The sequence below is a fragment of the Manis pentadactyla genome, chromosome 3, assembly GCF_030020395.1.
Source record: "Manis pentadactyla isolate mManPen7 chromosome 3, mManPen7.hap1, whole genome shotgun sequence".
NCBI lineage: Eukaryota > Metazoa > Chordata > Mammalia > Pholidota > Manidae > Manis > Manis pentadactyla.
This window is the reverse complement of record NC_080021.1, coordinates 199,113,813-199,141,066: the sequence shown is the minus strand read 5'-3', so window position 1 is coordinate 199,141,066 and position 27,254 is coordinate 199,113,813. Positions and strand designations below refer to the sequence as shown.

Genomic DNA, 27,254 nt, shown 5'->3' with positions numbered 1-27,254 from the left:
ATCCTTGTTTTATGTGGCTTTCCCATGTCCCTGATTAGGAAATGTGCCCCTTTCAAATAAATGGTTTTACAGTCAAAATCTCCAACTTGCCCAAATGGTACTCATCTTGCTTCTTGCCTAAGCACAAGTAAGAAATACCATATATGTTGTTAAATATTTAATTAGACAAGGAGGCCAATAGACTGATGAGGCTGTAATGCTATGGCACCTACATAAGCAAACCAAAATCTACACCTGTAAATGCCTCGAGGCTATGGAATCAAAACCCTAAGGAGAGCCAATCACAAAGAACCAACTAGCTTTAAGTTAGAGTCAATCAATAACTGCCTCGCTTTACTTCTGCCTCTTCTGTATAAAATTCTCTCCCAGAGCTCCTGTCAGTAGAGCTCTGCTGACAACTGGTTTGCTGTCTGCCCAACTGGAATAGAGTTTTGCTCAAATAAACTCTTAAAACTTTTAATATGCCTCAGTTTCTCCTCTAACAATGTAAGTATGAGGCTTCTTTCTGAGAAAAATTCTGTGGCACCAGAATTTTCTGGGCTCCTTTTTGCAAGTATTTAGTTATTAGTCTCTTTATACAGAACAAGAGGGCAAGGCAACGACCGCTTTTGGGATTTAGTTGGTGTACATATTTGATGAATGTGGCAGCCAAATCACATACTTCCTACCCAAGAGATATTTCGTTAACATAGGTTGATGGAGTTTTAACATGGATTGAGGTAGTTTTGAACAGTCATCAAATAAACAAAGTTCAAGAAAACAATGCAGAACTAAATGGTGCAATTTGTGGCTCCCAGCAATGAGCCCAGCTGAACAAAGTCGAGATGTTGGCACTTCTGGGATGTTGGCACTTCTGGGATGTTGGCACTGAGCAGCTCACTCCCCAGAAGAAAGAAGACTGTGAGACCAGCAAATTCTTTTAAAATCTAGCATGTAGCAGCTTCCTAGTAACTTTATTTTGGAACACTTTATTTTGGAACTACTCTTAAACATATATAAGTTTGTCTAGCTTGCCTTGTCCAAAGGATATTAAAACAGTAGGTTGAGGATTAGCAATCTTACTGACTTTTTACTATTAACAGAATGTATTTAAATTCCTTTTGAGAAGACAACTTGGTACTGTTACATATAAAATGTAACACTGAAGTGGTTGCCTGGAGCTGGAGGAAGGAGGGAATGGGGAAAGATGGACATGGAAAGATACTCAGATCATTAGCACCAGGGAAATGCAAATCGAAACCACAGTGAAATACCGGCTTTACACCCACAAGGATGGTTACAATCAAACCACAGACAATACCAAGCATTGGCTAGGATGTGGAAGAATTAGAACCATCATCGTTGCTGGTGAGAGTGTAAAATTGTGCAGGCACTTCGGACAACTTTCGGACACTTCTTAAAAACGAAATAAAGCAAAACAAAAAACCAATCTGGCAATTCTTCAAAAAGTTAAGCACAAATTTATCATGTGACCCTGCAATTCCTGTAGGGTACACACAGGTACATAACCACAACAAATGAAAACATACATCCACACCAAGGCTTGTGAGGGAATATTCATAGCAGTATCATTTATAATAGCTAAAAGTAGAAACAAGTCAAATGTCCACCAACTTGTGAATAGACCAAGAAGCAAAACTCTGTTAATATCCATTAAATGAAATACTACTCAGAACTAAAAGAAATGACATGCTAATAGAGGCTATAACATAGATGAACTTCCAAAACACCATGCCGAGTGAAAAAAGCCAGACACAAGAGACCACATGTTATATGATTCCATTTACATGAAATATCCAGAGCAGGGAAATCTATAGAGACAGAAAGTAGGTTGCTATTCACTTGGGATTGGGTTGGGAACCAAGATTAACTGTAATAGGGCATGAGGATCTTACTGGAGTGATGAAATGCTATAAAACTGGATTTTGGTGATCATTGGTAAATTTATTAAAAATTATTGAACTCTACACTTAAATATGTGAACTCTGTGGTATATAAATTATGTACCTCAATTAAGTTGTGTAGAACAAGAAGAATGGTACAAAAATGAACTCTAATTCAGAGGCTCTAACAAGTGAAAAACAAACAAAACACTGAGGAAAGAGCCATTTGGAGGGTCAGCAGGAAGAGAGCTGCAAGAAAAAGAACCCGAGGGGAGAAGATGGGGAGTCGTTTGAGGGACGCCAGCAGTTCAGTTTAATTGCAGACTAGGTAAAGATTGGTCTTCATCTGCTCATTCACATATTTGTTCATTCAACAAATAGTGACAGTTGCACGTGATGTGCTAGATGCTCAGCTAGGTGCTGGGGATGCATGCCTGCCCTTACGGAAATTACCATCTGGCAGGGAGACTGGATATAATACAGTGATACATATAATCTGTGGTTATTTATCTGACTGTCTGAGAGGCAGAAGTCCTGGGTCCTGTGAGAGAATGAAACAAAAGGTAGTATTTGAGGAGATAATATTTGAGACAAAGACTGGACTATAAAGAGGAGCTAACCAGGCTAGTGGGGAGAGGGAGGGAGAGGAGGAAGATCAAGGAAGCGTTGAATAAAAGCTTTGGGGTTTAAAAATCCAAGCACCTACAGGAGTTTGATCTCAGCTCCCAGAGCAGCAGGAAGGATGGCAGGGGCTTTAAGCAGAGGATGTCATCAGACCGGTCTTTCTAAAAGATCACTCCAGCTACAAGTAGGCTGGGTGGAGAGGGCAAGAATGGGTACAGAGAGACACAGGGGAAGACAGGGCTAGAAATGAGGCAATCTGGAATGCCAAGAGGAGATGTCTGAGGGTTAGTGTTCAAAAGGAATGTAACCAGAGGGGTTTGAACAGGGCAGTCCCCAAGTCCCTTCTCAGATGAGCCAGACAACCAGAGAGCCAGGAGCAGCGGGGGCAGGGGGTAAAGGGGCGGGTAAGGGGGCTGGTGTGACACCTCCCCCCTCCCCATAGTGCTTTAGTGGTATGCTAAGACAACATTTTCCCCAATTGACTGTAAAAGTCACCTGGAGCACTTGTTAAAAATGCTAATTCTCAAACACAGTTCTTCTGAATCTGAATTTTGAAAGGAGAAGCCTGGGAAGTAGTAGTTTCATTGTTGTTGTTGTTTTTTTTTCACATTGCTGCAGGTGAGTCTCATGGTCAGGCTAGTTTTAGAAAATACTGATCCATACCTTTAAAAAAAAATCAGTGTCTAGCCAAGCAACAAAACAGAATAAGATATAATATAGAAGCTATTCTGTAGTATAATTACCCTTTTCTTCTAGTGAACAGTGATACAGGCTGGAATACATGAGTGAGTGTTTTAAGAACAAGAACAGGTAAAAACAACTCTTAAAAGGTGGACATAGGCTATTAAGGGAAAGAGTGAGAAATGTGTATACTACTGTTTTTCAGTCTCTACGGCACTGGCACTCAAGCAGAGGCAGTGCGGCTCTTGGTAGATCTGAGTGTATTCATTTTCTAGAGCTACCATAACATATTGCCACAAATTTGGTAGCTTAAAACAACAGAAATTTGTTTCTCACAATGTGGGAGACCAGAAATCCCAAATCAAAGTATCAGCAGAGCTACACTCGCCCTGAAAGCTCTAGGGGAAAATTCTTTCTTGCTTCTTTCAGCTTTCAGGGGCTCCCTGTAGTCTTTGGCTTGGGCCTGCATAAAACTCCAGCCTCTGCCCCTTTCTCTTCACATGGCCTTCCTCTCCATGTGCGTTTCCTTTTCTTCTGTCTCTTAGGAGGATATGTGCCATTGGACTTAGGCCCTTCCTGGTTAAACCAGGATAATTTCATCCTGAGATTCTTAAATTGGCTATATTAAACACCCTTCTTCCAAATAAGGTCGTATTCACAGGGAGTCAGGGTTGAGGATTTGGATGTACCTAGTTCACGGGAGAAAGGGTTCACAATTCAACCTATTCTGAATGCTTTTAAATTGTTGAGCAGACCCATACGATGCTCCTACCTACGTCAATGAATTTAGAGGGTATTTTGAATATAAATGCTCTTAGTTCAATGTTTCTCAGAATGACAGAAGTTTGTTTTATGAACAAATTGTTATGAAATCACACATCTGAGTCATGTATATTTTTAGAACCATGACTTTGTCTTTCAGAATAAAACATGGTATTAAAAGGCCACATCAGTTGATAAAACCACATGCAGACAATCATGACATTGCAAAACAATTTTGCACCTTTCTCAGAAAATTTCTAAGCACTAAGATAGAGACATTTCTCACAAGAAGAACAATATGGAGGAAACCAAACTATTTGAGTGCTTTTTGCTGATATTCCCCCAAGGGGAGGTATCAATGAATCAAGCTTTAATGTAGTTAATGTTTTAACAGAATCTTTTGTTTTCCCAGGGCAAAAGGCAGGAATAGCTGATATTGCAAGGATATGTGAAGTAGCTATTAGAAACAGGAATAGCTGTAGATACATGAATATATGATGATAAGTCTGTAGTCAATTAATGAATATTAGGTACTTACAGATGCAGGAAAAGTAGTACTTTAAGATGAATATAAGGACAGGATGGATACATAAAGCAGTATGGGGTGGGAACCATCATGATACCAAAGGAAAACAGCAATGGCTACTACATGACTGGGAAACCTAAAGAAGACCTAAACAGAAGCATTTCCCTAAGTTATATCTATGCTAAAAGCTTCACAAATTCAATGAGAAGAGACTCACATTAATAGAGGACTTAATAATATTTGTAGTCCATTGGTGTATTTAAATATACTCCTATTTTGCTTAACTTTTCAGAGTACCAGTGTTCATTCCTCAGTTCATTCCTGTGAACTATAAAGACCCTCTGTTCTTGTAAAAACATTCCTAGTTATTTATCAAAGGAGAAAAGAAAGAGAGTTAAGAATGACATCTAAACCAGCTAGACCCAAATAAAACTTCAGCCAAGATCCTGGTACCAAGGATGAGTAGACTGATGAAGTAGCAACCATATAAAATGGGAAGATTTGCTTCTATTAGAATATGCCATTTGCTTTTATAAAACAAACTCCAGTCTTTCTGGTCTTTTAAATGTCTGCACTACATGTACAGCTATACTAGCAACACCTCAGAGACTCATTCTTAAAATGCCGACACATTCCAAAATAGCATATCTAAATCCATTAAGTTTTACTCTCAGTATCCATCCCTGCTATCCAGTGTGGTCACAGACTTTTCAGACCTCTCAATCTTTCTAATAACAGCCAGTGAAACACCAGTACATAAAGGCAGTTCATATTGTCTGGCTAATTCTACTAACTATAATGACGAGCAAACGAACTTTTAGCACTGGATAGTTACTCTTTTGATGAGTTGACTTTTTTGACCAATTGAGCAACTATCCGGTATTTCATTTAATCTCACTGTGATAGTGTTTGCTTTCTCTAACATGTTTAACATAGATAACATAAGTTCAGCCTTCACATTACAAAGGAAGACGTCATCCTTTGTACTAATAAACCCAGGAGTGAAATATTTCTAGTTATATCGCCATATGACATTACTTTTTGTTTTTCAAAAAAAAAAAAAGCATAAGTGGCCTATATTTAAATTCTGATCATTCAAGCAAAAAATATTAGAAAGCCCTCCCAGCCCCAGCCTTTCTTAACTAAAACAAACAGAAATCTAGGAGAAGGGGATGGTCCTTTGTGTCTTATCCAGTGATAAAGGGGAAGTGGTTGAGTCTGATAAATTTTGCTACAGATTCTTTAATCTAGGCAGATTACAAATTCATGCATTTAATTTGAACGGTGACAATTAGGTTGATTTCCAGATGACTCATTTTGTAAACCTTTGGCCATTAGTGTTCTAGCTGGAGCAGGCCATGTGCTGCCTTCCCGCTGACATCAGTGGAAATCTTGATCAAGATCAAAGCTACTTTATGTCTCTCTGACCTTTCCTCACAATGCACAGTGGGGCTTGGCTTCTCAGCTCAGAATTTTCAGATTTTGTTTCACTGTGTCCATGGGGTTACCACTTGCAGAGAACCTATGTATAGATAGTCACTGGAGAGCCTACAACAGGCACACCGGAAATCACATCTTGGATTCTGTCTTTCAGGTGGTTTCCTAATGGAAGATCCCAAATTTCAGGAAATCTGATGTCTGGAGTGGAGAAAGAGCACCAGCAGGGTAGACAGGCAGCGCTCATTCTGCCGTAGGTTCACTTTCCTCTAACGATGCACTTTGAGAACCCAACCAGAGAAAGAATCCCTTACCTTGATTGTCATGTTTGCGCAGGATGTTTCTGTGGTCTCCAAGGCTACCTCGTCTCCCTTTAACAGCACACTCTCCCGCCCAACTCCTGGAAAAAAAAAAATCCCATTTGAGCCAAGTGCCTCCAACTGGCATCGATGGACACCTGCCATCTCGCAGATTCCAATCCCATGTGACTTTGGAGTCCACGGTCTGAACCCTGATTTTATGGACAGTCCTATTCCCAGCTCAGAGTGGAAAAGGAGTTGGAATGAACTCCCCCAGAATCCAGGCCACATATTAAGGTCTCTTCTAGGGCTTGAAATGAATCCAGAACACAGGCACGCACACATGTGAATCTCATTCAACACCCAATCGACATGACTCCAGATAATTCACTGTCCTAGAATCCACACACCTGTAGGAAATAAGTGAACATTTGTACTCACTTTTAAAATCTCTCTACATATTATCCCATGGGGTAAAAATATACTAATTCAGATGCAATTATGTGTGTGTAGTAGAATGGTCTATATTAGCGAAAGAAAAGTCCAAAGAAATGACAAGTGTATTTTTTAAATCATAGATTTATTATAACTAAAATCATCTTTAAAGCTACAGAAGTAATACTTGCATTTCTGAGGGTCTGCTTTAACAGGCAGATAGATTTTGTACTTGGTATAATAACTGTCTAGAGGGATATGAGTGCTCATAGCCTAAGAGACTAAAAAGAGGGTTTTCTTAAATAGGTTTAAATTATCTGCATAGTATTTTGTTTATATTAATTTCCTTAACAAGTAGTTTTACCTAAGGATAACTCCAAGACAATATTCACCCAGACCTGTGTGAATGGTCCAAATTCCAAAATTTCAGCTGTCTAGCATAGTGTTAAACCAGGATTGGCAGACATTTTCTGTGCCATACAGTAAACATTTTAGGTTTTGCAGTCATGCTGTGTCTGTAGCCACTTCTTAAAGAGCTGCCGTTGGACAGCAAAATCAGTCACAGACAAATATAAACAAATGAGCATGGCTGGGTTCCAATAAAACTTTATTTATAAAAACCCAGCTTTGGCCCATGAGATGTACTTTACCAGCTTCTGTGCTAAATCAAGAAATCAGACACACATACAGGAAAGTTACCCTCCAGCATTTTTGTAAGGATCAGCTGAATAAACCACACCGTGAAACAATAACAATTGTTTCCAATTACATGACGCTTTAAATATACTAATAGGAAATTAATTAGATTTTAACATGTTAGTATTGGCTGTATTGCCCTATTTTACATTCTGTATCTTAAGGCCCCAATTTACAGGACACAAGCATGATGGATTGCTTAAGATCCATGCATGACAATTTATTGCAGGGTGAAAATAGTTGTCTCTCACTAGGTTGTAGAAATTGGGCCAGTGTGGTGGGTTGTCCTATAATTTCCTCAAGAAATTGCTAGAGGGTGGTTGCCAGCTTTTTCTTGAATGCACATTTCTGAGAGAGAAAGCCTTGCTCCTACATTAATAGATTATTTCCCTGATACACTTCACATTCAACAGACTACTAGTCCCCTTTTGGTTTGAGCCACTGTTAGTGCCCGCTGGATCTGACTGGCAGAGAGACAAAGATGTTGGGCATGATGGACAATTACATGATACTTCGTTTGTGGAATAGTCTAAATTATTGTTCAGTAAATATTCATTGCTCTCTTCTCCCACTGGGGTAAAATTTTCTACCATGTCCCACTGATGTTTGCTTTGGTCAATGGGATGTTAGTGGACATAATGGAATCAGAGGTTTGAAACGGGCCTGTGTGGTGATGCTTACCCTCTTGCTCTTCTGCTATAGTATGGGAAGGACATGCTTCAATTGGCCTTCAAGAGAATAAGAGTCACAGAGAGGAGACCTGGACCCAGTTTGTATCTGGGAGCTAAGCCAAGTCTAGACCAGCCAACCCCCAGTCAGCTGCATATGCATGACAATAAAAGCTACTGAGGTTGGGGATGACTTGTCAGGCAGCAGTACTGTAACAATAGCTAGCAGGTACAACCTATAACCAAAATTACACATGAAAATTATTTTGGATAAAGTACTTTTATCTTTAACTGTGCCAGTTTAATTCTCTTTGTTGCATAAAAACTTCATTTACAAGTACTGATTTCCATCTCTCTCTCTCTATATTATCCTACTTGGGGAAGAATCTTCTCTCCACCATAATCATACCTTTTATAAGCAACACAATCTTTATTAAAGGATATATGGCCATGAGAAAGAGATATGAGACATAATGTATATGTATTCTCAAAATTTTAGCCTGTAATCAAGAAAACACCTCAAATTAGTCTATCATTTCATGACAAGAGTAAGAGAAAATAGACATAACTTTTAATTTTAAAATGTTATTAATCCTGATAATAAAAGATGTGAGGACAGAAAGATGTTATTTTGAAATTCCAGGGGCAAAATTCCTTCCAGAGAGAAAATTGTACCTTGGAGAATAAAACAATATCATGCACATTTGGGCATGAAAAGATGGGTCCTACATCATGGAAGGAGGAGAAAAAGGAAGACATTCTTTTAGAAGAAGGAGAGAACTTGGAAGAAGTTGAGACAACAATTGGCAGTAAGACACTGCCAAGGGACAATAAGAAAGACTTTTGAGAGCAGTGGTGTTTATAAACCAGTTAAATTATTTATCATGCTGTCATGATATAATTCTCCCCTTGCTCTCCTGCCCTGAGTGGAGATTTGTCCTGCACAACCGTCTTGTGTTGGTGCTGTTTGGTGGCAACTGAATAAGGTCCCACATTTGGACCTCAGGGTGGAGACAAGTGAGTGCCATGTGCCCCTGGGAGCTTCCCACGAAAGTGGGATCTGAAGAAGATGTGATGATAAGAATCGTGGGGAGGGTAGCAGACCCGCATACTACACGTGATAGGACTATGGGTCAATTTTATTTGAATACTGAAGGGCAGCAGACCCTTTCATCTTGAGGGCTTGGTGTTATAAGGCTGGCTCTTCTTTAGAGGAGGACGCTCATACTTATAAAAATACCACTTCTCTTTCCGAAATGGTAATTTTCATACCACCAACATGTAAAGGCACTATACCACAAGTGGGCAGGGGGAAGAGCTGAGAATGTGTCTGAGAATCCTTCAGCTCTAGGCTTTTATCAATGACTTTCAACATCTGCGTTCATGTCTGAGTTCCTGAGATGAATTTCCACTCAACTAAGATCTGGGATTTATAACTATAGCACAAACATTTAAACAGCTCAGCTGTACAACTGCAAAAGACAAGCCATTCCAGACTGATGCATTTCTATTATTAGTTATATAAACACAAGCACCTCTGATTTCAGGGGAAGAACTTACATCAAGAATTCAACATAAGAATGTTGATAATTATATACATATTTTATAATAATGTACATATATACATAATTTCACATATTATATTTTACATATACTGTACTTTCTAATAACCACTTTTCTCTTATATCCCTCCTCCCTATATCTATCTCCCAAAAGAAAGTAAATTTGCATCCTCCTGCAGTGGGAAAAATTGAGACCTGTCTACGTGTAGCTGAGGTATGCTTATAAATACTCCACCAGGGCCTGTTTTATAAAGATCTTTCAGGAATAAATAAAACCAGCCACCATGAATTGTTTGTGTTGCAGACACCCCCTCACTTAGCTGCACAGTCAGATGAAGAAATGCAGCAGGCCTGGCTTTCACTCCCCGGCGCCCATTCACAGGGCCTGGCTGCTAACTGGCGGGGCCCTTTCTCTCTCTGTCTCTCTCTGTCTCTCTCTGTCTCTCTCTCGAGTTCTGTGGGGAAGAGCACGTGTGCGGCTAACAGGGCAATGCGGGGACAAGGAGGGAGGCTGCGCTCAGGGCCTGGCTGGAGAAGCCAGGGATGCACACGAGCACCTGCAAAAAGCGGGTCTAGGACTGACAGTAGGGTAGCCCCAGGGCTTGAGCACAGTAACCTGTAGACAAAACGGCTTTCACGTTCAAACAAAGGGAGACAGGCCTAGACTGAACCACGGCGAGGGCAAGTTGCTGAGGACGCTTTGCAGGGGAGCATTGCAGAGAACACTGGGTGACTCCTTAGTTCTGATTCTGGTTGGTATTGGAAAAGAAATTAAGAGAAAGGGTCAAAGGCCCAGAGGGAGAGGGCAGTATAGCATGGAGGGCACCGGCCATGCCCAGGCCCCCTGGGATGCTCCGAGTCACCAGGTGAAGGCGGAGTAAGAACGACACACCAGCACAGACCCTTGCAAGAGAGCATGAGAGAGCAGACCTTGACACTAGCTCATCTGTCCACACGGATTTTAGATAGATAGTTGAACAAGGCAGGTGACTGTTGCGGTCATTAGTGCTGCTCGCCAAATAGTCCCAGTTCTTTCCTCTTGCAGACACGTAACAGACTTCCTGGCTTCCTCTGAGCTGTGATGAGTTCTGGCTGATGGGTGTGGGCAGTAGTGACATTATTCACCTCTGGGCTGGAGCATTTAATTTCTGATGCAGGACCCCCCAAGCACCCTGGCCCCCTACCATGGCAAGCACACTGCTCCAGGCAGTGGTGGTTCTGTTAGCCTGAGTCCCACCGTGCGGGTAATGCACAGCAGAGGCAGAGCCAACCCGCAGTGGCCATGTGGAATGAGTGGGAACTAACCCTTTATTGCTTTAAGCTGTGGCACGGGGGGCTGTTTATTACAGTAGCAAAATCTAGCCCAGCCTTAGGAGAGGAAGAAGCCCTTCTCGACTTGCTTTCCCGTCAACCCCCAGTTCCCACCATAGAGTTCTTTAGATGAAATCTGGGTTCTACCCTCTAAATCAACTCTGCCACTTTAAATTTTGTCTACTCAACCAGGTTAGAATGGTCCACACTTTCTACCTCTTTGGGGCCACTTTCTGTTTCTATTGTGTCCAGTGACTACTGCACAAGTTAGTTACATATCATGAAGGTTTAGGTTCTAAAGACAAAGGCATCATCCTGCATGTCAAAGCTGCCCGTGAAAATGCCCTAAATCCCCACCCCCAGTCCAGAACAGCACGTACTTCCAAAAGCCTAGCAAGACTACTCTTCGATCCAGCTTTGGAACAGATCGTGTCTTCCGTTAAGCACCAGATGATGCTGTTGGCTTGTATTAGGGATCATGTTGTACAAAAAACACAGATCTTGAAACTCTAGGATTTCTCAGGGCTTGGAGATGCTCAGACTATGAGAAAGGAGATGAGAGCAACTGTGGGAACAGCAGATTCACGCCTTCCTTGTTACCCTCACACCTGGGTGCATGACTTAGAGCACTTTTGGCCATAGCAATAAAAAGCCTATGTAATAGAGGCTGAAAAAACAGAGGACTGACTGACTCATGTAATAAGAAGTCCCCAGAAAGAGTGGCACCAGAGGTGGTTAATTCAATGGCTCTATGCAGTTTGACCTCTTTGCAATTCTCTGGACTTTCCTCTGTGGCCCCAAGATGGACACAGCAGTTCCATGTGTCATGAGAACATCTAGGGGCAGGAAAAGGAAGGAGTGAAAACACCTTTCACAAAAGCACCTACCCCTCACACCCAAGCTAAATGCCAAAGTCTCACTGGTCAAAAATGTAGCATATCTACTCCTGAACCCATCACAGAAAAAGCAATTACCAAAATTGTCTTGGAGCTAATTAATCAAGATTTACTCCCCACCCCCGCCCCGGGTCAGGGGGAGTCTCAGACTTCTCTGAGCACATGGCCACCGGGAGGATGAACACAGGAATAAAATAGGATCCTGTCCAGCAAAAGAGAAGGGTACAGGCTGATGGCTGTGGGACAAGCAACTAGTAGGGTCTGTCACAGAAAAGTGTACACAGATTGGAATGGCAGGTAGAATCACTGATACTTTTAAATTTTATACTGGTCTTTTCTCTTTCTCTCATTATTTTAGCTAGAAACATACACTTGAATTAATCTAAGTTAAAAACACAGGTGACGCCGGGACTCAGCCTTGCCTTCCAGCGTCAGCTACTTGGTGACAGTGTCTGGGCTCAGCCCGAGTGATGTCTCCACTGCCTCCCTCCACTGTGAACTCACAGCCCCGATCATTAGCCCCACTTTTGGGGGGCAGGCTTTAGGGCCTGGTCAGGGAAAGTCCTTAAGTGTATCTGTCTGATGGTGTTTGCTCATCAGTACTGCCTGCAAGGGCCCTTATCAACCAGCTGGTAAGCACTTGTGGGCAGGGACTGGGCCCCATACCCAGTAGGTCTCATACAAGTGTCTGTAAAATGAGAAGTATTAGTTTGTGGCAGCCAGGTCTGAGGGATCAGAGGTTTGGACTGGAGCCTGGGTAAGAGCAGAGAGCGTCAAAGGAGAAAAGAGGCGCACTGAAGGAACGGGTGTGGAGGACACTGGAAACAGCCCCACTCCTGAGCTGATTCACTCTCGGTGCTAAAGAAACAAACCCACTGTTCTCAGTCCTGCCTTCTGGGGCCAGAGAAGGCCTGGTGGTCTAGACACATGCAGAGAAAGGAACCACATGGAGATGCAGTCCTTGGGTATAAAGCATCTGGGTGGTAGGGCCCTGAGCACTTTGAAGAGAGGGCTGTCCCTTCACCAGCTCCACCCGAGGCCACCTCACTCCCCAGCCAGCACAGTGAGGAGGGCTGGCACAGAGTGGGGGCTCATTAAACATTTCCCTAGTTGAAGTTGGAAGGGGCCTTAGGGCTGCCTGAGCTGCTTTCTCATCAAGATGGAAGTCTGCAATGCCACCTGACAGGTGCACCTCAGCTGCCACATGGCCTCTTCCTGGTCACGTTCCTCACCCCTGCTCAAGGTCACGCTGATTAGGCAGCTGGAATGGACTGTCTTAAAGAAGAGCTGAGCCCCAAACAGACTGGGAGAAAAAAGATCCCAGCTGACACCCTTTGGAGCCTGGCCTCAGGAGAGAACAGAGGGCACAGTGAAAGCCCTTGACCGACAGATGGTACTTCTGTTTGCGTGGACTTCAGTGGAGCTGCTCAAATGTGTCCAGCTTGGCTGCTCTCTTCCTTATCACACCCCTGCCTCAACCCACATCAGCCCACTGGCCGAGACAACAGCCACAGAAGGGTGAGGAAGTCGAGAGCTCAGCCTTCTGCGTCTCAGTGAGAACTGGGATGGGCAAGATGTGCCTGGATCTCACAGAAAGCAGCTGCTAAGCTGGATCTGATAGAGACAAGATTGCCTGATTCCTAGACTAGAGTTCTACCTGGAGCCCAGATTATATAAACCTCATTTTACAGACAAAATGTGAAGTCATTTTGCTTGATCACAATGGAGAGCATGGGGTTAGGGTCTGGGTTCTGCTGTGACTTCCCTGCACAGGGTGTCTTGCATTTAAGACTTGGCCAGATTATTTCTCCTCCTTTTAATTGCCTTTGGCTCTGCTTGGGGTTGAAAAATCTCACTTTGTTCTTGGAGGAGTTCTCAGCAGGGTGGTCATTAAAACTTAGCGGAACTTCAGAACAATGATTTGCCTTTAACCACTTGGCTTTGGGAAACCCCACCCAAGGATAAGCTGATGGGGCCCGCTTCCTGTGGATGGGAAGCCCTGCCCAGGGGCTTGGAGGAGTGGGGCAGGAAGTGACCCCACCCCAGCCCAGCCCACTCCAGGTGGTGGCTCATCCTTGTCCCGGAGCCCAGCTTTCTCCTCCTTGGCACAGATGTAAGAGGCCTGCGGGCCTCTGCGGGCCATGATGGCAGGGGCATTTCCCCTCTCTTGCCCCCTCTCCCTGAGAGAGAAAAGAGAAAGGTCCACCTTTTAAGTGACAAGTTGTGCTCCAAGTCACCCAGAGCTTGTCAGACCCCCTCCCCTACCTGTATGTCCCTCTCTGGGTGTCTCTGAGGGGTAGATGCTCAGGTTGCTCAAAGATGTACAAAGAAAAACCTCAATGTCTTGCTAAGCATGCCTCTGTGCATTCTTGTCCCCATTGCTCTCCCTGCCAACACAGCCACAAACAATGCCAGCCATGTCAGCTAGACTGTACTGAGGCCATACTGTGGGTCGAAGGCTATGCCATTAAGTGTATAATCTCATTAAATCCTCATACACTACAGGCACATGAGGCAGATACAATATTATCCCCACTTTACAGATGAGAAAACTGAGGCTTAAAAGACTTAAAACTGAACTAGGAAGTGACAGAACCACAGAACCAGTATTTAACCCAGCCACTCTGACCTCAACAGGCTATTTGCCTAACTGTTACACGTTACTACCATTCAGAAGATTAGATTTTCTTTTGTCTTCAGAGATAGGGGAACAGGAAGCTTGAAGATGTATTAAAAAACAAAAACAAGAAACCCCCCAAAACCAAGATACACAGTGGAGCAATTTTCTTCCTTTAGGTTCCCGTGCAAGCTGGCTTCTGAGCTTACAATGGGCAGATAAAATAAAGGATTTTATGGCAGGGCCCCTAGAGGGATTCACAGCCATGGCTGGCACTGAACCCAATCCAGTGAATTCAGTGAACCAAACTAAACTACGGTTTACAGGGCTTCTCTGTCACTAGGATGTCCTTTCCCGCAGGAAGAGCTCCAAGGCCCGGTCCTGGGGGATCCCAGAGCAGCCTAGCTCTGCAGGGGGAGACGTGAGCAGAACTGCTGAAAGGTGGAAAGGGATTAAGACTAGGAAAGCTCCTGGGGCCTCTGCGCTCCACCCTGGGTTTAGACACCCCACCTAAACCCCCAGGATATACTTCAGGGGATCTGGGAGGCATCCATACATAGAAGGGGTGGAAGCTAACAGCGCCCTGGGCTGGAAAATAGTTTGCAGATTCCACCTGACTCTCCTAAGCATGGGGTACGAAGGAACAATGACAACAGCAGCCATCATTTCCTGAGCACTTCTTATGTGCCGTATTTCACATATATTAGCTACATAGCCGTCAAAACCCCAAGTGAAGTCGGCACTATTTTTATCCTCATTTTCTAGATAGCAGAAAGGAGGCTTAGAGAGAGAGAGATAATTTGCCCAAGAACACACAGGTAAGGAGCAGATCCAGAATGTGGATAAGGCCCTCCGAGCCCAGTGCTCATGTTGCAATATGCTGTTGCTAATCACCTCTGCTAACCAAGGGCCTTTCATCAGAAGGGCAAGAAGGAACACCCTTCTTGAGACAGAGAAGATATGTGCACACATGTGCCTGCCCACCCCATGCATGCCATCTACACACCCTCCGTGCACACACACACAGATGCACACCTACGTGTGCACACATACACAATCTGCACACACCCATGTGTGCGCACACACACATGTGGATATCTGGGCATGAAGCTGCAACCGTGTTTCAGCTACCCCTGCACACTCAGGAGTCTTGGACCTCCCTTTATGGAGAAAGTGCCTTTCTCTGTCACAGCATCTGAGAGTGGGTCAGGAAACTGGGTGTTTCAGCTCAGGCTCTACTCTCAAAGGTGCATTTTAAGCATCCTCTGGATGTGAAGCGGGAGGCAGACTCCAACTGCCTGAAAATGAGAGCAAAAAGGGATCATGGTACAGTGTTTAAAATGAGTTTCATGAGACCCCTGAGGCCCAAACCAATTTTGAAAAGGGTTTGTTTTGGCTGGCCTGGCCCAGTCCTCAGAAATTAAAGCCTTTTTAGGCAACCAAACTGCATGCAGCAAACTCACAGGACCATCACGGGCGCATTCCCTCCTCAGAGGTTAGAGAGCTAACAGCTTTCAACTTGGTTCGCTCTCAAATTATTTTGCAGATATTACCATTCAGAGGGGCTCCTCCCCAAGTCTGTTATATTCTCCACTATCCTAATTATTAGCTCTTCCAGCCTGATTTTATTAGAAAAAAAGCTCTTTGATATTTAGCCCCTAAACAATGTGATATAAAATTCAATAAAGCCCCAAGCCACCACCCTGCATCCGGTTTCCATGCAGAGGAGATGCACTGACCTACTAATAACTAAAACAACGAGTAATGGCAGGGGCCTACTTAAGGTCCTTGGGTTCTTCGGAGGCTCACCACGCAGCTGGCGTGTTGTGACTTTCCCTCATGGCCACGGGAAGGGTGCCATTGGACTGAGGAAACTGTGAAGAGTTTGGCCCTGGAGACATGAAGAAGCTGGCCTCTGCGCCCTGCCGGCAGCTGATCCCTGTCCTCCAGCCCCGCGGCAAGCGCCAGTTCCGGCCCTTCGCGGTCCCCCAGCCGGACCTGTCTTCCATATTATCACCATTGCTGCTTCTCAGAAACATAACTGTGGTCACATCACTCCTCATCTCAGCCGCATTCCATGCTTTTCTGCTGTGTGTCAGGCACTGTGCTTGGGCTGGGGAGACCCAGATGGGAAGACCTGGTCCTGGTCCCCAGGGAGCTGGTTGTCTGGGAGGTGGTTTTCTCTCTGAGCAATATCTCTAGCGCCACTTCTTTCCTTGCTGTGTGGGGCCTTCCCCGGCTAGATGGCCCGGATGTTACATTTCCACCCTGAGTTCTGGGCATCCTGCCAGCAGAGCTTCCTCTCCTTCCCTTACTGGAGCTGTGGTGCTATCAGGTGACCTGTAGGAGGTTGCCCAGCCATTCAGAAAACCCACCAGACTCAAGCAGAAGTGTATAGGAGGGAATGTTTTAAATAGAATCCCCTGGAAAGTTCAGAAAGGTTCAGGCAATCATCAGCCCAGAAGTTATATAAGGTGACCCTTCTAGCTTGTAGATAGGCTTTATTTAGTCTACAAGAAACTGTTGTTGTTTTAAACAACTTGGTTGCCAATACTTTTGTTGATGAGCATTTATACGAACATCTGAACATCTAGTTTCTCTTGAAAAAAAAATTTCAGTAGACTAGTATCCATAGCTCTATATGGTGGCAACTGCCAAGAGCCGAGTGCCTACAACTGTGTTTTCACATGAGTTCTGCCTGCTCTGACAGGCCTCAGTTTCCACCACTCTGATTGTTTATTTATGTGTCCATGTTACCCACTAATGTTAACTCTCTGGCCCCTGATGGTACCTGAGTTTACAGTCCCAACCTGGTTTCGTTCCCTCAAGGTCCCTCTTGAAGAGGCTCAGAAAGTTATGAACTAATCCCACTTGGAACTCTTTTTTGAAGTTTTTTTGAAACAGACTGAATTTAAACTATCAGTTTAAAAAAACTGACGTGGCCAAAGCTGGTTAGTAACTCACTGTGGGAACTGGCAGGAGAGCCGAGGGACTATGGCAAGTTATTTCACGAATCTAAGCCTCATTTTTATCTGCAAAATGAGGATAGTAATAGAAAACTCATTAAGGGTTCAGTGTGGATTTAATGAGAAAATACATGTTAAGTTCTCAGCTCAGTGCCAGGAATGTAACGAATACTCAATAAAAGCGAGTCATTGTCATCATTATCTTTAGTCTGTGATGCCAAAGAGGCCTCACATTTAAGTACAGTTGACCCTTGAATAACACAGGGATGAACTGTGCAGGTCTGCTTCTACATGGATTTTTTTCAGTAAATACATTGGAAAACTTTTTGGAGATTTGTGACAATTTGAAAAAAACATTTTGTTTTCTCTAGCTTATTTTAGTGTAAGAATACAGTATATAACACATACAATATATAAAATATGTGTTAAGTGGCAGTTTATGTTCTTGGTAAGGCTCCTAACCAACAGTAGGCTATTAGTAAGGTTTCTGAAGAGCCAAAATTGTATGTAGATTTTTAACTGTAGGGGGTCAGCATCACTAACTGGTTGTTCAAGGGTCGGCTGTAATTGACTTCTAGGAATATACTCCAACACAAACTGTGGCTAAGAAAAGAGTTGGCTGGAGAGAGAGCACACATGCAGATATAAATAGAAGGTTCTAAAGTCTTTGGTGGCTGGGATCATAATTAGCACTTCTACTGGCTTGCTCAGCTAACTTTACTTTTTCCATGAATCCAAGGAAAATAGATTTGACCTTTTCTTGCCTCCAGATTATCATAGTTTGTAATTGGTCTTAAGTAGAAATTACTTTAGCCACATGGGAATTTCTGACTCCCAATTTTTAGCAGATTTGGGGGCCTGCAGATGGGGACTTTGCTAGCCAGGTGTTATGCATTGGACTGGGGGCCCCTGAAATTCATCGTGTTGATGCCCTAACCCCCCTCCGAATGTGACTGTATTGGGAGACGGGGTCTCTAAAGAGGCGACTAAGTTAAACTGAGGCCATTAGTGTGGGCCCTACTCCAATCTGACTGGTGTCCTATAAGAAGAGGATGTTTGAACACACAGAGAAAGACACCAGGGGCACACGGACAGACGGATGACAGTGAGGACACCCGGAGAAGATGGTTGTCTGGAAGCCGGGAAGAGAGGGCTCAGAAGAGGGCACACCTGCACACATCTCACTCTTGAACTTCCAGCCTCCAGAGCTGGGAGAAAATTAATTTCTGTTGTTCAAGCAGCCCTAGCAAATGAAGCCACCTGGATACCACAGGCTGAGGACTTAAAACAGGAGAGCCTCTGGCTTGAAGCTGACAGGTGTGAGGAGCGGGCAGTCCCTAAACCCCAATCACAGCAGGGCTTGGGGTCAGAGCCTCCCCTTGGGCTCAGTGAGTGAGGAGGAACAAGACCGATAATGCAGGACTGGGACAGAGGGGGTCCTCGGAAGGATTCCAGAGACAGGGCCCAAGCCCTTGACTGGGATGTGAAATGCTCTTAGCAAGCTGCTGTGGGGGGAGTTTGGGGCTGGGGGTTGGTTTGTTTAAAAGGTTTGAGTCGGGAACTGCCACGGGGCTGAATGTCTGAAGGAAGAAGGATAAGAGACTCTGATTAATTTTTATACTGTTTGATGATCCAGTGTTGATTTCAATTCAAGAGTGGCTTGTGTGATTGGAAACAAACAAGCCTGATGTTTCTCAAGTTTAAAAACCCACCTGGGAGTTTGGCTTGACCCACTCCAGAAGTCTGAAAGCTAAGACACAGATACTGCTGACGAGCCTTTTGGGATGCATCCATAACTTTGCATTAGAGCATTTATATCCCAGAGTCATCTTTCACCACCATGTGGAAATTTATCTACTTCTTTCCTGGACACAGATGCAAATTTTGAAAGCATCTACAACTCAAAATGACAAGGTTTACTCAATGATTTGAGATATGATAGGGACCAAAATTATTAATGTGAGTTTCTTCCTTCCTCCTCCCCTTAGGTGCCGAAGGAATCTGGTGGTGGTTGGCCCCATTTCTCTTCTTTTCTCATCCTTAAAGGAGGGACCAGTGTTTGGCAGCTCAGGAGTAGGCATTTATAATTCAGATTTGGGGAAATAAGTAGGAAGAGATAAGCTGGAAAGGCAGGAGGAAAAGGGAAGGGAAAACCAGACATGCTAAGCTGCCTAGATTTTAGATAGATAGTTGGATGGATGGATGGTGGGTGGATATCTCCTTCAGAATACCACCTTATATATGAATAGGGTCTTTGCAGATATAACCAAGTTAGGATGAGGTCATTAGGGTAGGCGCTAACCCAGTATGGCTGGTGCTCTTCCAAGAAGAGAGACAGAGGCCCTGAGAAGGCGACCACATGAGGACAGAGGCAGAGATCAGATTTATGTTTCCAGAAGTTCAGAGAAGTCAGGAAGGATCTACCTGCAGAGATTTCAAAGAGGGCAGAGCCCTCACAGCACCTGGATGCCGGGCTTTTAGATTCCTAAACTGTGAGTGAATACATTTCAATCTGGAGGTGCGGGGGCAGGGCAGAACAGGGTCGTTTTAAACCACCCAGTTTGTGGTATGTTGTTCAGGCAGCCCTAGGAAATTAATACACAGACTATTCCACTTTTAGCAAGTTTCATGTCAGAAAGTACTTCTTGATACCGGGCTAAAATTTAACTCTATCCAACTATTGGCCTAGCTCAGCCTTCTGCAGTCAAACATACGTTTATTTTTTTCTCTATGAAACAGCCTTCAAGTATTCCAGGCTTCAATTACATCCCAACCAAGACATCTCTTGATGTTTCTAGGCCATTCACAGCCAGGTGCCTCTCAAAGCCTTGGGGAGCCACTGAGCCTTTCTCTCTTTTTTCAGTGGCCACCAGAGCTACATTCTTCAAAGCTTCCGCAGTACCTTCTCTTTGAAGATGTGAGCTAACAAGGCTTTGGGATGGACTGTAACCCAGCACTGGGGGCAGCAGCTGCTACCCCTGAGAATCCTCCAAAGTGACACTTTTTCACCATAGTCTTGAAGAAATATGGTGATGTTAAGACTATGGTGAATGGCTGTTACAGGAAGAAGTAAAAACACAAGAAATGGAGGGAAGGTTGTCAAAAGGTAGCATTAAAAAAATATCCCAGCTCCTTTCCTCCAGGGATGCAAGGATGTTTCTCTCGGAGCCAGTCCCATCCCCGGCTCTGCTTCCAGGCTCTCGGACCCCCAAAGTCTGAGCCAGAGGGGAAGGAGAAAGGGCCCTCAGGGAGCCCATATCCTTGGGCTTTAACTTTGGGGAAATGCCTGCTAACCAGAGATGAAGTCTGACATTGGCGGAAAACAGATTACTCAGCACTGAGGGGAAATTTGGAAAATGGAGAAAAAGCCTCTCAGCACTGCCTTCTTATTTGTTTCCAAGAGTGAAAATATTATCACAGAATTTTAGGATTCTGGGCACACGCTGATCTCACAGTGAACAAAAGGCAAGGTATTCTGACAAATGTACCAGTTTCTGGCAGTGTCACTGACGCCAGTTTACACTCCCACATCCAGATGACTCGTAGCTCTGGTCTGATGCCTGCCTGGTGGGTAAAGAGAAGCTGCCTTAAAGCCACTGCTCTTTACTTTTGCTTTGACAGAGAGTTAAATTTTGGAGCCATTTTCAAGGTAGCTCTCGAAGTTGGACTGAGAATCTGAGGAGCTGGTCCTGGACTCTACCCTGGCGCTCAACTTGAGATGGGGTCAGCTTGGGGTCACTTGTCAGGTCTTTGACAATGACACATGGCAACAGGTGTATGCACTGCGCCAGCCGCTCACGCTGACGGGCTGAGGGGCAGCCGGCTGCATCTTCACAGGGACGTCTACCAGCCAAACCATAAGGAAACAATGAGTGAAGCAGCAGTGAACATAAGGAGTTTGTTTTTGCCCTAAATTCTTTCCATCCTGGAATAAGAAGAATTTAGAGGAAAAAAAATCACAAACATATTTCCCCCCTTCAAGGGATGTTTAGAGAAACAATTCTTAACTGAAGTGGCAGTTCAGCATTAGGTTAGGGTGGGGATCTTTGGAGACAGACTGAGATACGAGCTCTGCTTCCACGCGGCCAGTGGCGGCGGAGGCAGCCATACTGTATGACTTCAGTGGGACAAGAACGGCTGGGCAGAACCGAAAGCCCATGGAAGCAGCTCGCAGTCTCTCTGGGTGGACGTCCATCTAGCCAGCTCAGATCAGGGCAGGAAAGGGCTCTCTCTCCCACCCACGTTACCCCCAAGAGGAGTAAGCATGCTTGCAAAGGCTCTGTCACCAGAATACCATACTGAAAATAACCTATCTGGGGTGTTAAATGTTAGAGAAAAAGCTCTTTACTGTTGTTGGGTTAGGGTCCTCCACGCTAAAGAATTCAAAGCAAACGGAACTGGGAGTGGAGGGTGCACAATTATAAGGGTAACAGCATGAAACAAGACTTGCCCACCAGCTTGACCACGAGGGAGAAGGACTTCGTAGTAGCAATGAGTGCAACCAGAGAGGAAGAGTGAGAAAATGGCCACAACATCCTCTGGAGGTGGAGACGTAGGACAAGCTACAGTAGATGGTCCCGGCTGCTTGCCGTCCCAGTCACTGTGGGGCAGGACGGCAGGATGGCATGACTCGTTGTTTGGGTCGAAGCAGGGAGGGAAGGTCACTTAGCAGAGGGCCATTGGGCAGTTTGCCAAAGGCGTGGCTTTTGCTCCAGTCTCAATCTATCCTTTAATTTTAAAGTACCTATAAGTCTTTGACAGTGACTACTTCCCAACACATTCTTTCACCCTTTTGCTTTCTTTCTTTTTCCTGTTTCTAAAGTTTAACATCTTATAAGGAAGACTTTTGTAATATAGGCTTACTTAGTAGATGTGGTCTCTTACACAAAAGTCATATGGGGGGAAGGAATGGTGGCACATGCCCTGGTACAATTACTATATAAAATTGCTTACATTAGGATTTTGGAATTCAATGGACATGAAACACTACAGGAAATGAAAATAAACCGACTCACCCGAAAGAGATTGCATATACTATGGCTATCATCAAAGAAACATATGTTAAAACAATGTTTCTATTTTCTGTAACTACCTTCAAATTTATAATAGTAAGTAAAAATGATAGAAACTTAGCTTTGTCAGGGAATGAGTACTTAGACTCTGCAGGTTGGTTCTGTAAGGTGGTTTGGGCCTTGGGATAACAATCTAGAATACGTATACGGGAAGTATAGGAAGTACAGGAAGGAAACCATCCTTCCTCTGTAGAACAGGACCCGTCTAGACCAGGTAAGCTGCTCCCCTCCACACGTTTCTGTTTAACTAAATCGATCACAGAAATCCTATGCCCCTTGCCAGGAGCTGGTGTAGGGAAGGCTCTGGCGAATGAAACATTGGATGAACAATAAAACAGAAGCCTGGGGGAAATCTTTCCTTGCTTTTAAGAGACATAAATGAAGAAACTTCCCTCTCTTCTTCCACTGAACACTGTCATATCTATGTGGGCTGGTGATGCCTAGACTGTGGCAGCCACTTTGTAACCATGAGAATAGCTGGTTGATGACACAACGACCCCCTCAGGACAGCAGAACAGAAACATGGAAGCAAGTTGGACTCTTGAGGATGAAACTATGTTGTGAAATTAAACAACTCCAGAGCAGCCTTATCACAGGAATTCTTATATTGGTCAATTTTATTGCTTCTTTATTGTTTAAGCCAATTGAGATACAGTTTTCTGCTCCTTATTGCAAAAGCACTGTAGGAAACTGTAAGATTGTTTGTATTCTTGACATAATAATTCATTTTGGAGAATATGTATCAAAGTAATGACCAAAAGATTAAATTTTTTTATCCCAAGCTGAAAAATGCAGACATGTATACATGAAAATCATACTATGAGAAAGAAAAGCAGAATATAAAAGGGTAGGTACATAATTCTAACAATGTAAATATTCACTCAGTTTCTACCAAAGACTGTAAGAAAATTCAGCTTCACAGTGATAGCTTATTTTTGAATGTTCTATTACATTCTGTTTCTATAAATTCTTACTCAAGTTGAAATACTTTTAAAGTTTATGAGAAATGAGACAGCATCAGACCCCAGATAGGAACTTTGGCACAAAATAAATGGCAGAGAAACATCAATTGAGGAGGAGTGGCATGTGTTTTAGGAAATGCTTCTCGAACTAGTCATTCTGTGCCAGTGATTTGAAGTTTTCTCCCTTGATGTAATCATCCATTGCAATAACCCAAATGTATGCACGATCTTTTCAAAAAATGTCAAAAGATACAGACTTCAAAGAAGAGAAAGGGTAAGACTGTAAAGAAGGAAGGAAAAAAGACCAAGGGAAAACAGTGCTGGGGACCGTCAACATCTCTTACACAATGAATTTCTGAAAATATGTCATACGCACAGCCTGAGGCTTGGTGTAATTGGCACAAACACAAGGGAAGGAGAAAATCTAAGTCAGAGAAGCTAAGTCGCACTGAAAAAGCTGTCTGCATCTGCCTGAACATCAGAGAAAATGTTTAAGCAGGGAAAAACCAGGACATAAAGAAAGCCTATGAAATTCACAACCAATGGAAAAGCTATAGGAATATTTTTGTAGGCGGCAGTTATGGCCCTTTATTTTTTGAATTCCTCTTTCAAGAGTCACCAGTGAAAGTGAATTCTATTATTCATAGTATTGACAGCTAAATTAAGACAGAAAAACAAGGTCAAGAGAATTACTGTAATACTGGGAAATTTGCTTCTGGACCACAGCAAAATAATTCAAGAAAACACATTTACTTACATTTAATCAAACACACTTTCCCCCCAATCTTTCACACAGTTTCCTGTCATTCAATTTCTCAAATGTTGACTCAAACAACACATTACTTCAAGGTTTTATTAAATATCAGCTTTCTTTTTATTTAGAACCATAGCTTATGGTTCATTGTTTTCAGGTCTGGATTTTGGTGGGGGGGTCAAATTGCTTTTGAATTGGATAAAGTATTACCAGTTGAGGCCAGTTTAATGAGATTTGAAAGAGATGTCAGTTTAACTGAAATGGGTCTAGTGGAATAAAAGAAAATTCAGAGTTTAAAAGACAAGTATATTCTATTTGGAGGAAAAAAAGACTAAATACATTGTACCTTGCTATAGATAGCAAATGTTCAGAGCAGGAATATTCTACAGATGTGCCCTGTTGTCTAAAAAGTTGATATACTAAATAACTAGAGAAAGCAGAAATTCTTAAGTTCTAAAAGGAGCCACCTTGAATTGTCTTTAAAAATGCAGTTTTCTATGGAAACAGATGCTGGATTTGCAAGAATTACACATACAAGGAGATTTTCAGGAATATATTTGTTACTTAAAGATCTATGTAAGAGACTGGAGATATACTTCATTATACTAATTTGTCTTAGCCATCCCAATAATATTATTAAAATTATGTTGCATTAGGATCTCAAATCAATGAAATTAGCTCCAAAAAATGGTCAAGACTGAAAAGAAGGATGAAATCATATTACATTAGGTGAATTTTGAATATCCCATCAGAATTATTTAAGTGATTTTTCACCTCTTGATGTAGAAAAATGACATTAATTACTGTGATTTGTTCAATAAATTCATATCTCAACACCTGTTTTCTCTGTAAATGACCTCCTCACTTGCTGTCAGGCACCCTGACTCACAGTTTTAAACTGAAATGCTTTGTGGAGGACACTCAGATCCAGAGATCTGATCTCAGACCAAATGGAGTCTCCCAACAACAAGGGGTGTCGTCTCCTGGTTCCTCGGGTGCTGACTGTTGTACCACATGGTTTTAATTAGTCCTTAAATGTATTGCAGGGCACAGCTGAGCCCCACCAGAAGCTCAGAGCCCACAGCCTACTCTCAGTAAAGTGGGCAGCTGGAAGTTGTAATAAAGTACATCCACACAATAGAATTACACAGCTCTGTGTGTGTGTGTGTGTGTGTGTGTGTGTGTGTGTGTGTGTAAATAAGTTTGTATGTCCAGACATGGAAAACTCGCCAAAATATGTTGTAAAGTAAAACAAACAAAAATAAACAAGGTGCAAAATACCATCAGTAATATCATACCTTGTGTGTAAAAAAGCAAGGGGAGTAAGAATGTATTTTGAATTTGATTATATTTGCATACAGTGATTAAAAAAATAGCCAAATGTGGTTATCTTTTTAGAAGTGCTAGAGGGGTAAATAGGGGACATGCATTCAAAATAAGATGTCTCAATGTGGACCTTTCTTACAACATTTTCATTTTGAATCATGACTCTATCACAGTAAAAAACAATTCATTAAGTAAGAAATAAACTCAGCAATGCTCTGCCCATATCACAGTCTATGGTGATAAATCATTAAAGTATCCTAAGCTTGATTTTCCCAGTTTGTAAGTTATTTTAAATGCTGTTTCATATATGGGTCACTTTGAGGGCCACCGAGTTCAGGCTCAGGGATCTGATTGCAGAATCAAAACGACCATTCCCTATGCACGTTGGCCTCTGCCATTTTAGCAGCCACTTGTTTGCACACCTATTCTTAGACTGAATTGACTCTTACCAGGCAATCAATAAGGCTAAAAGGACCTCACTGATGCCTAGCAATACAACTGTGAATATCTGCCTCTGAGTTTAAAACACTAACTGCACAGCCCTGGAAGCCTTTTCTAAATTATATTCTACATCATTGGGACCTTTTATGTTTTATTTATATTTTACTATGTTTGTTTCTTCTTCAGCAAGTCACCCTTAATCATTTGTGGAATACTGGGTGAGAAAATAAGACCAGGTAAGAGCAGAGAGGAAGGGCCAGGAGGGAGGGAGACAAAGAAGAGAGCAGTGAGGGAGGGGACAGATGGCGGAGGGAAAGGAGAAGGTGGACAGGTAGGAGAGGGAGACCGCCTCTACTTTGTATTATATATTAACAAACACAACTCATTAACCAGGTGTTCAGAACCATGAATGCATTTTGTCAAAGGAACCCGTTTAGGTCTTCAAGCTAGCCCCCAAAAGCCTGTTGAACTTAAATTGGCTAGCCATTGAAAGCACTCTTATCAAAAACACCCCTTTCTTTTCCAGCCCTGAGAGCTCAAAGGGATTGAGGGAAGACATTTTAGCAGCTGAGGCCACTTCCAGCACCCACCTTCCATCTCTTGCTGCCCCCTCTCCAGGACTCCTGGAGTCTGGTTTTCCCATGGCCACCCTCAGTGGGCCCACAGCTAGCTGGCTCTTCCTTGTCAAAAATCAAACCAAAAAAAAAAAAAAATCTCCTTCTCTGACAGCCTTCCAAGTCTCAGATGTTAGGGAGAAGCGTGATGAGTTATGCTTATGTGTTAATGATTTATTAACCTGCTCAGAGGTATTTTCCTGATCAGAAAAGCGTTGTGGCTGGTGAGGGCCAGGCAGGCAGCTCAGACTTGTGTAGCACCTCACGGTAAGTGGCCAGACCACAACCCAAACTCAGATTTTCTGGTTCCATTTCCAGATTTTCTTAAGTTTAATCTCTGCTAGTTTTTCAAGGCCTCTTAGAATTTAAAGCAGTAAAAATGTCTGGAACTGAGTCACCTAACAAGTACTCATGGAATGTTTCCTGATCTGTGCAGGATACAGATGGGTGTTATTAGACAACCAACCCTGCCTCCAAGCCCCTGGGCTGCACCTGAAGGGTAGAGAGAGCAGAGCAGAGGTGGAAGGAGAGCAGCTTTGGATGATAGGAGCTGGTCCTGGGGGGCAGAACCCGGGGCACAGGCTTTGGGCGAGCTGCTAATCAGCTCTTCTGAGCCTTCGTCTCCACAGGGAACATGCAGAAAGAACGCTTCTCAAATTGTCTAAACCTCCTCACTTGATCCTCCAGGCACCCTGAGAAAAAATAATCCTCCTGACAGAAGA

The 27,254-nt window shown here is 43.2% G+C and overlaps 1 protein-coding gene across 9 annotated transcripts in view; it reads right to left on the bottom strand.

Moving 5' to 3' along the window:
- Positions 1-27,254, bottom strand: part of PALM2AKAP2 (PALM2 and AKAP2 fusion) — a 424,280-nt gene that overhangs the window by 115,413 nt on the left and 281,613 nt on the right. For 8 of the 9 annotated variants that reach the window (XM_036903338.2, XM_036903339.2, XM_036903342.2 and 5 more), the window contains one exon: positions 6,228-6,313. The exons of the other annotated variant lie outside the window; for it this stretch is intronic. In XM_036903338.2, coding sequence (XP_036759233.2) covers positions 6,228-6,313 — 86 coding nt within the window. The remainder of the gene's footprint in view (positions 1-6,227; positions 6,314-27,254) is intronic. 9 annotated transcript variants of the gene reach the window in all.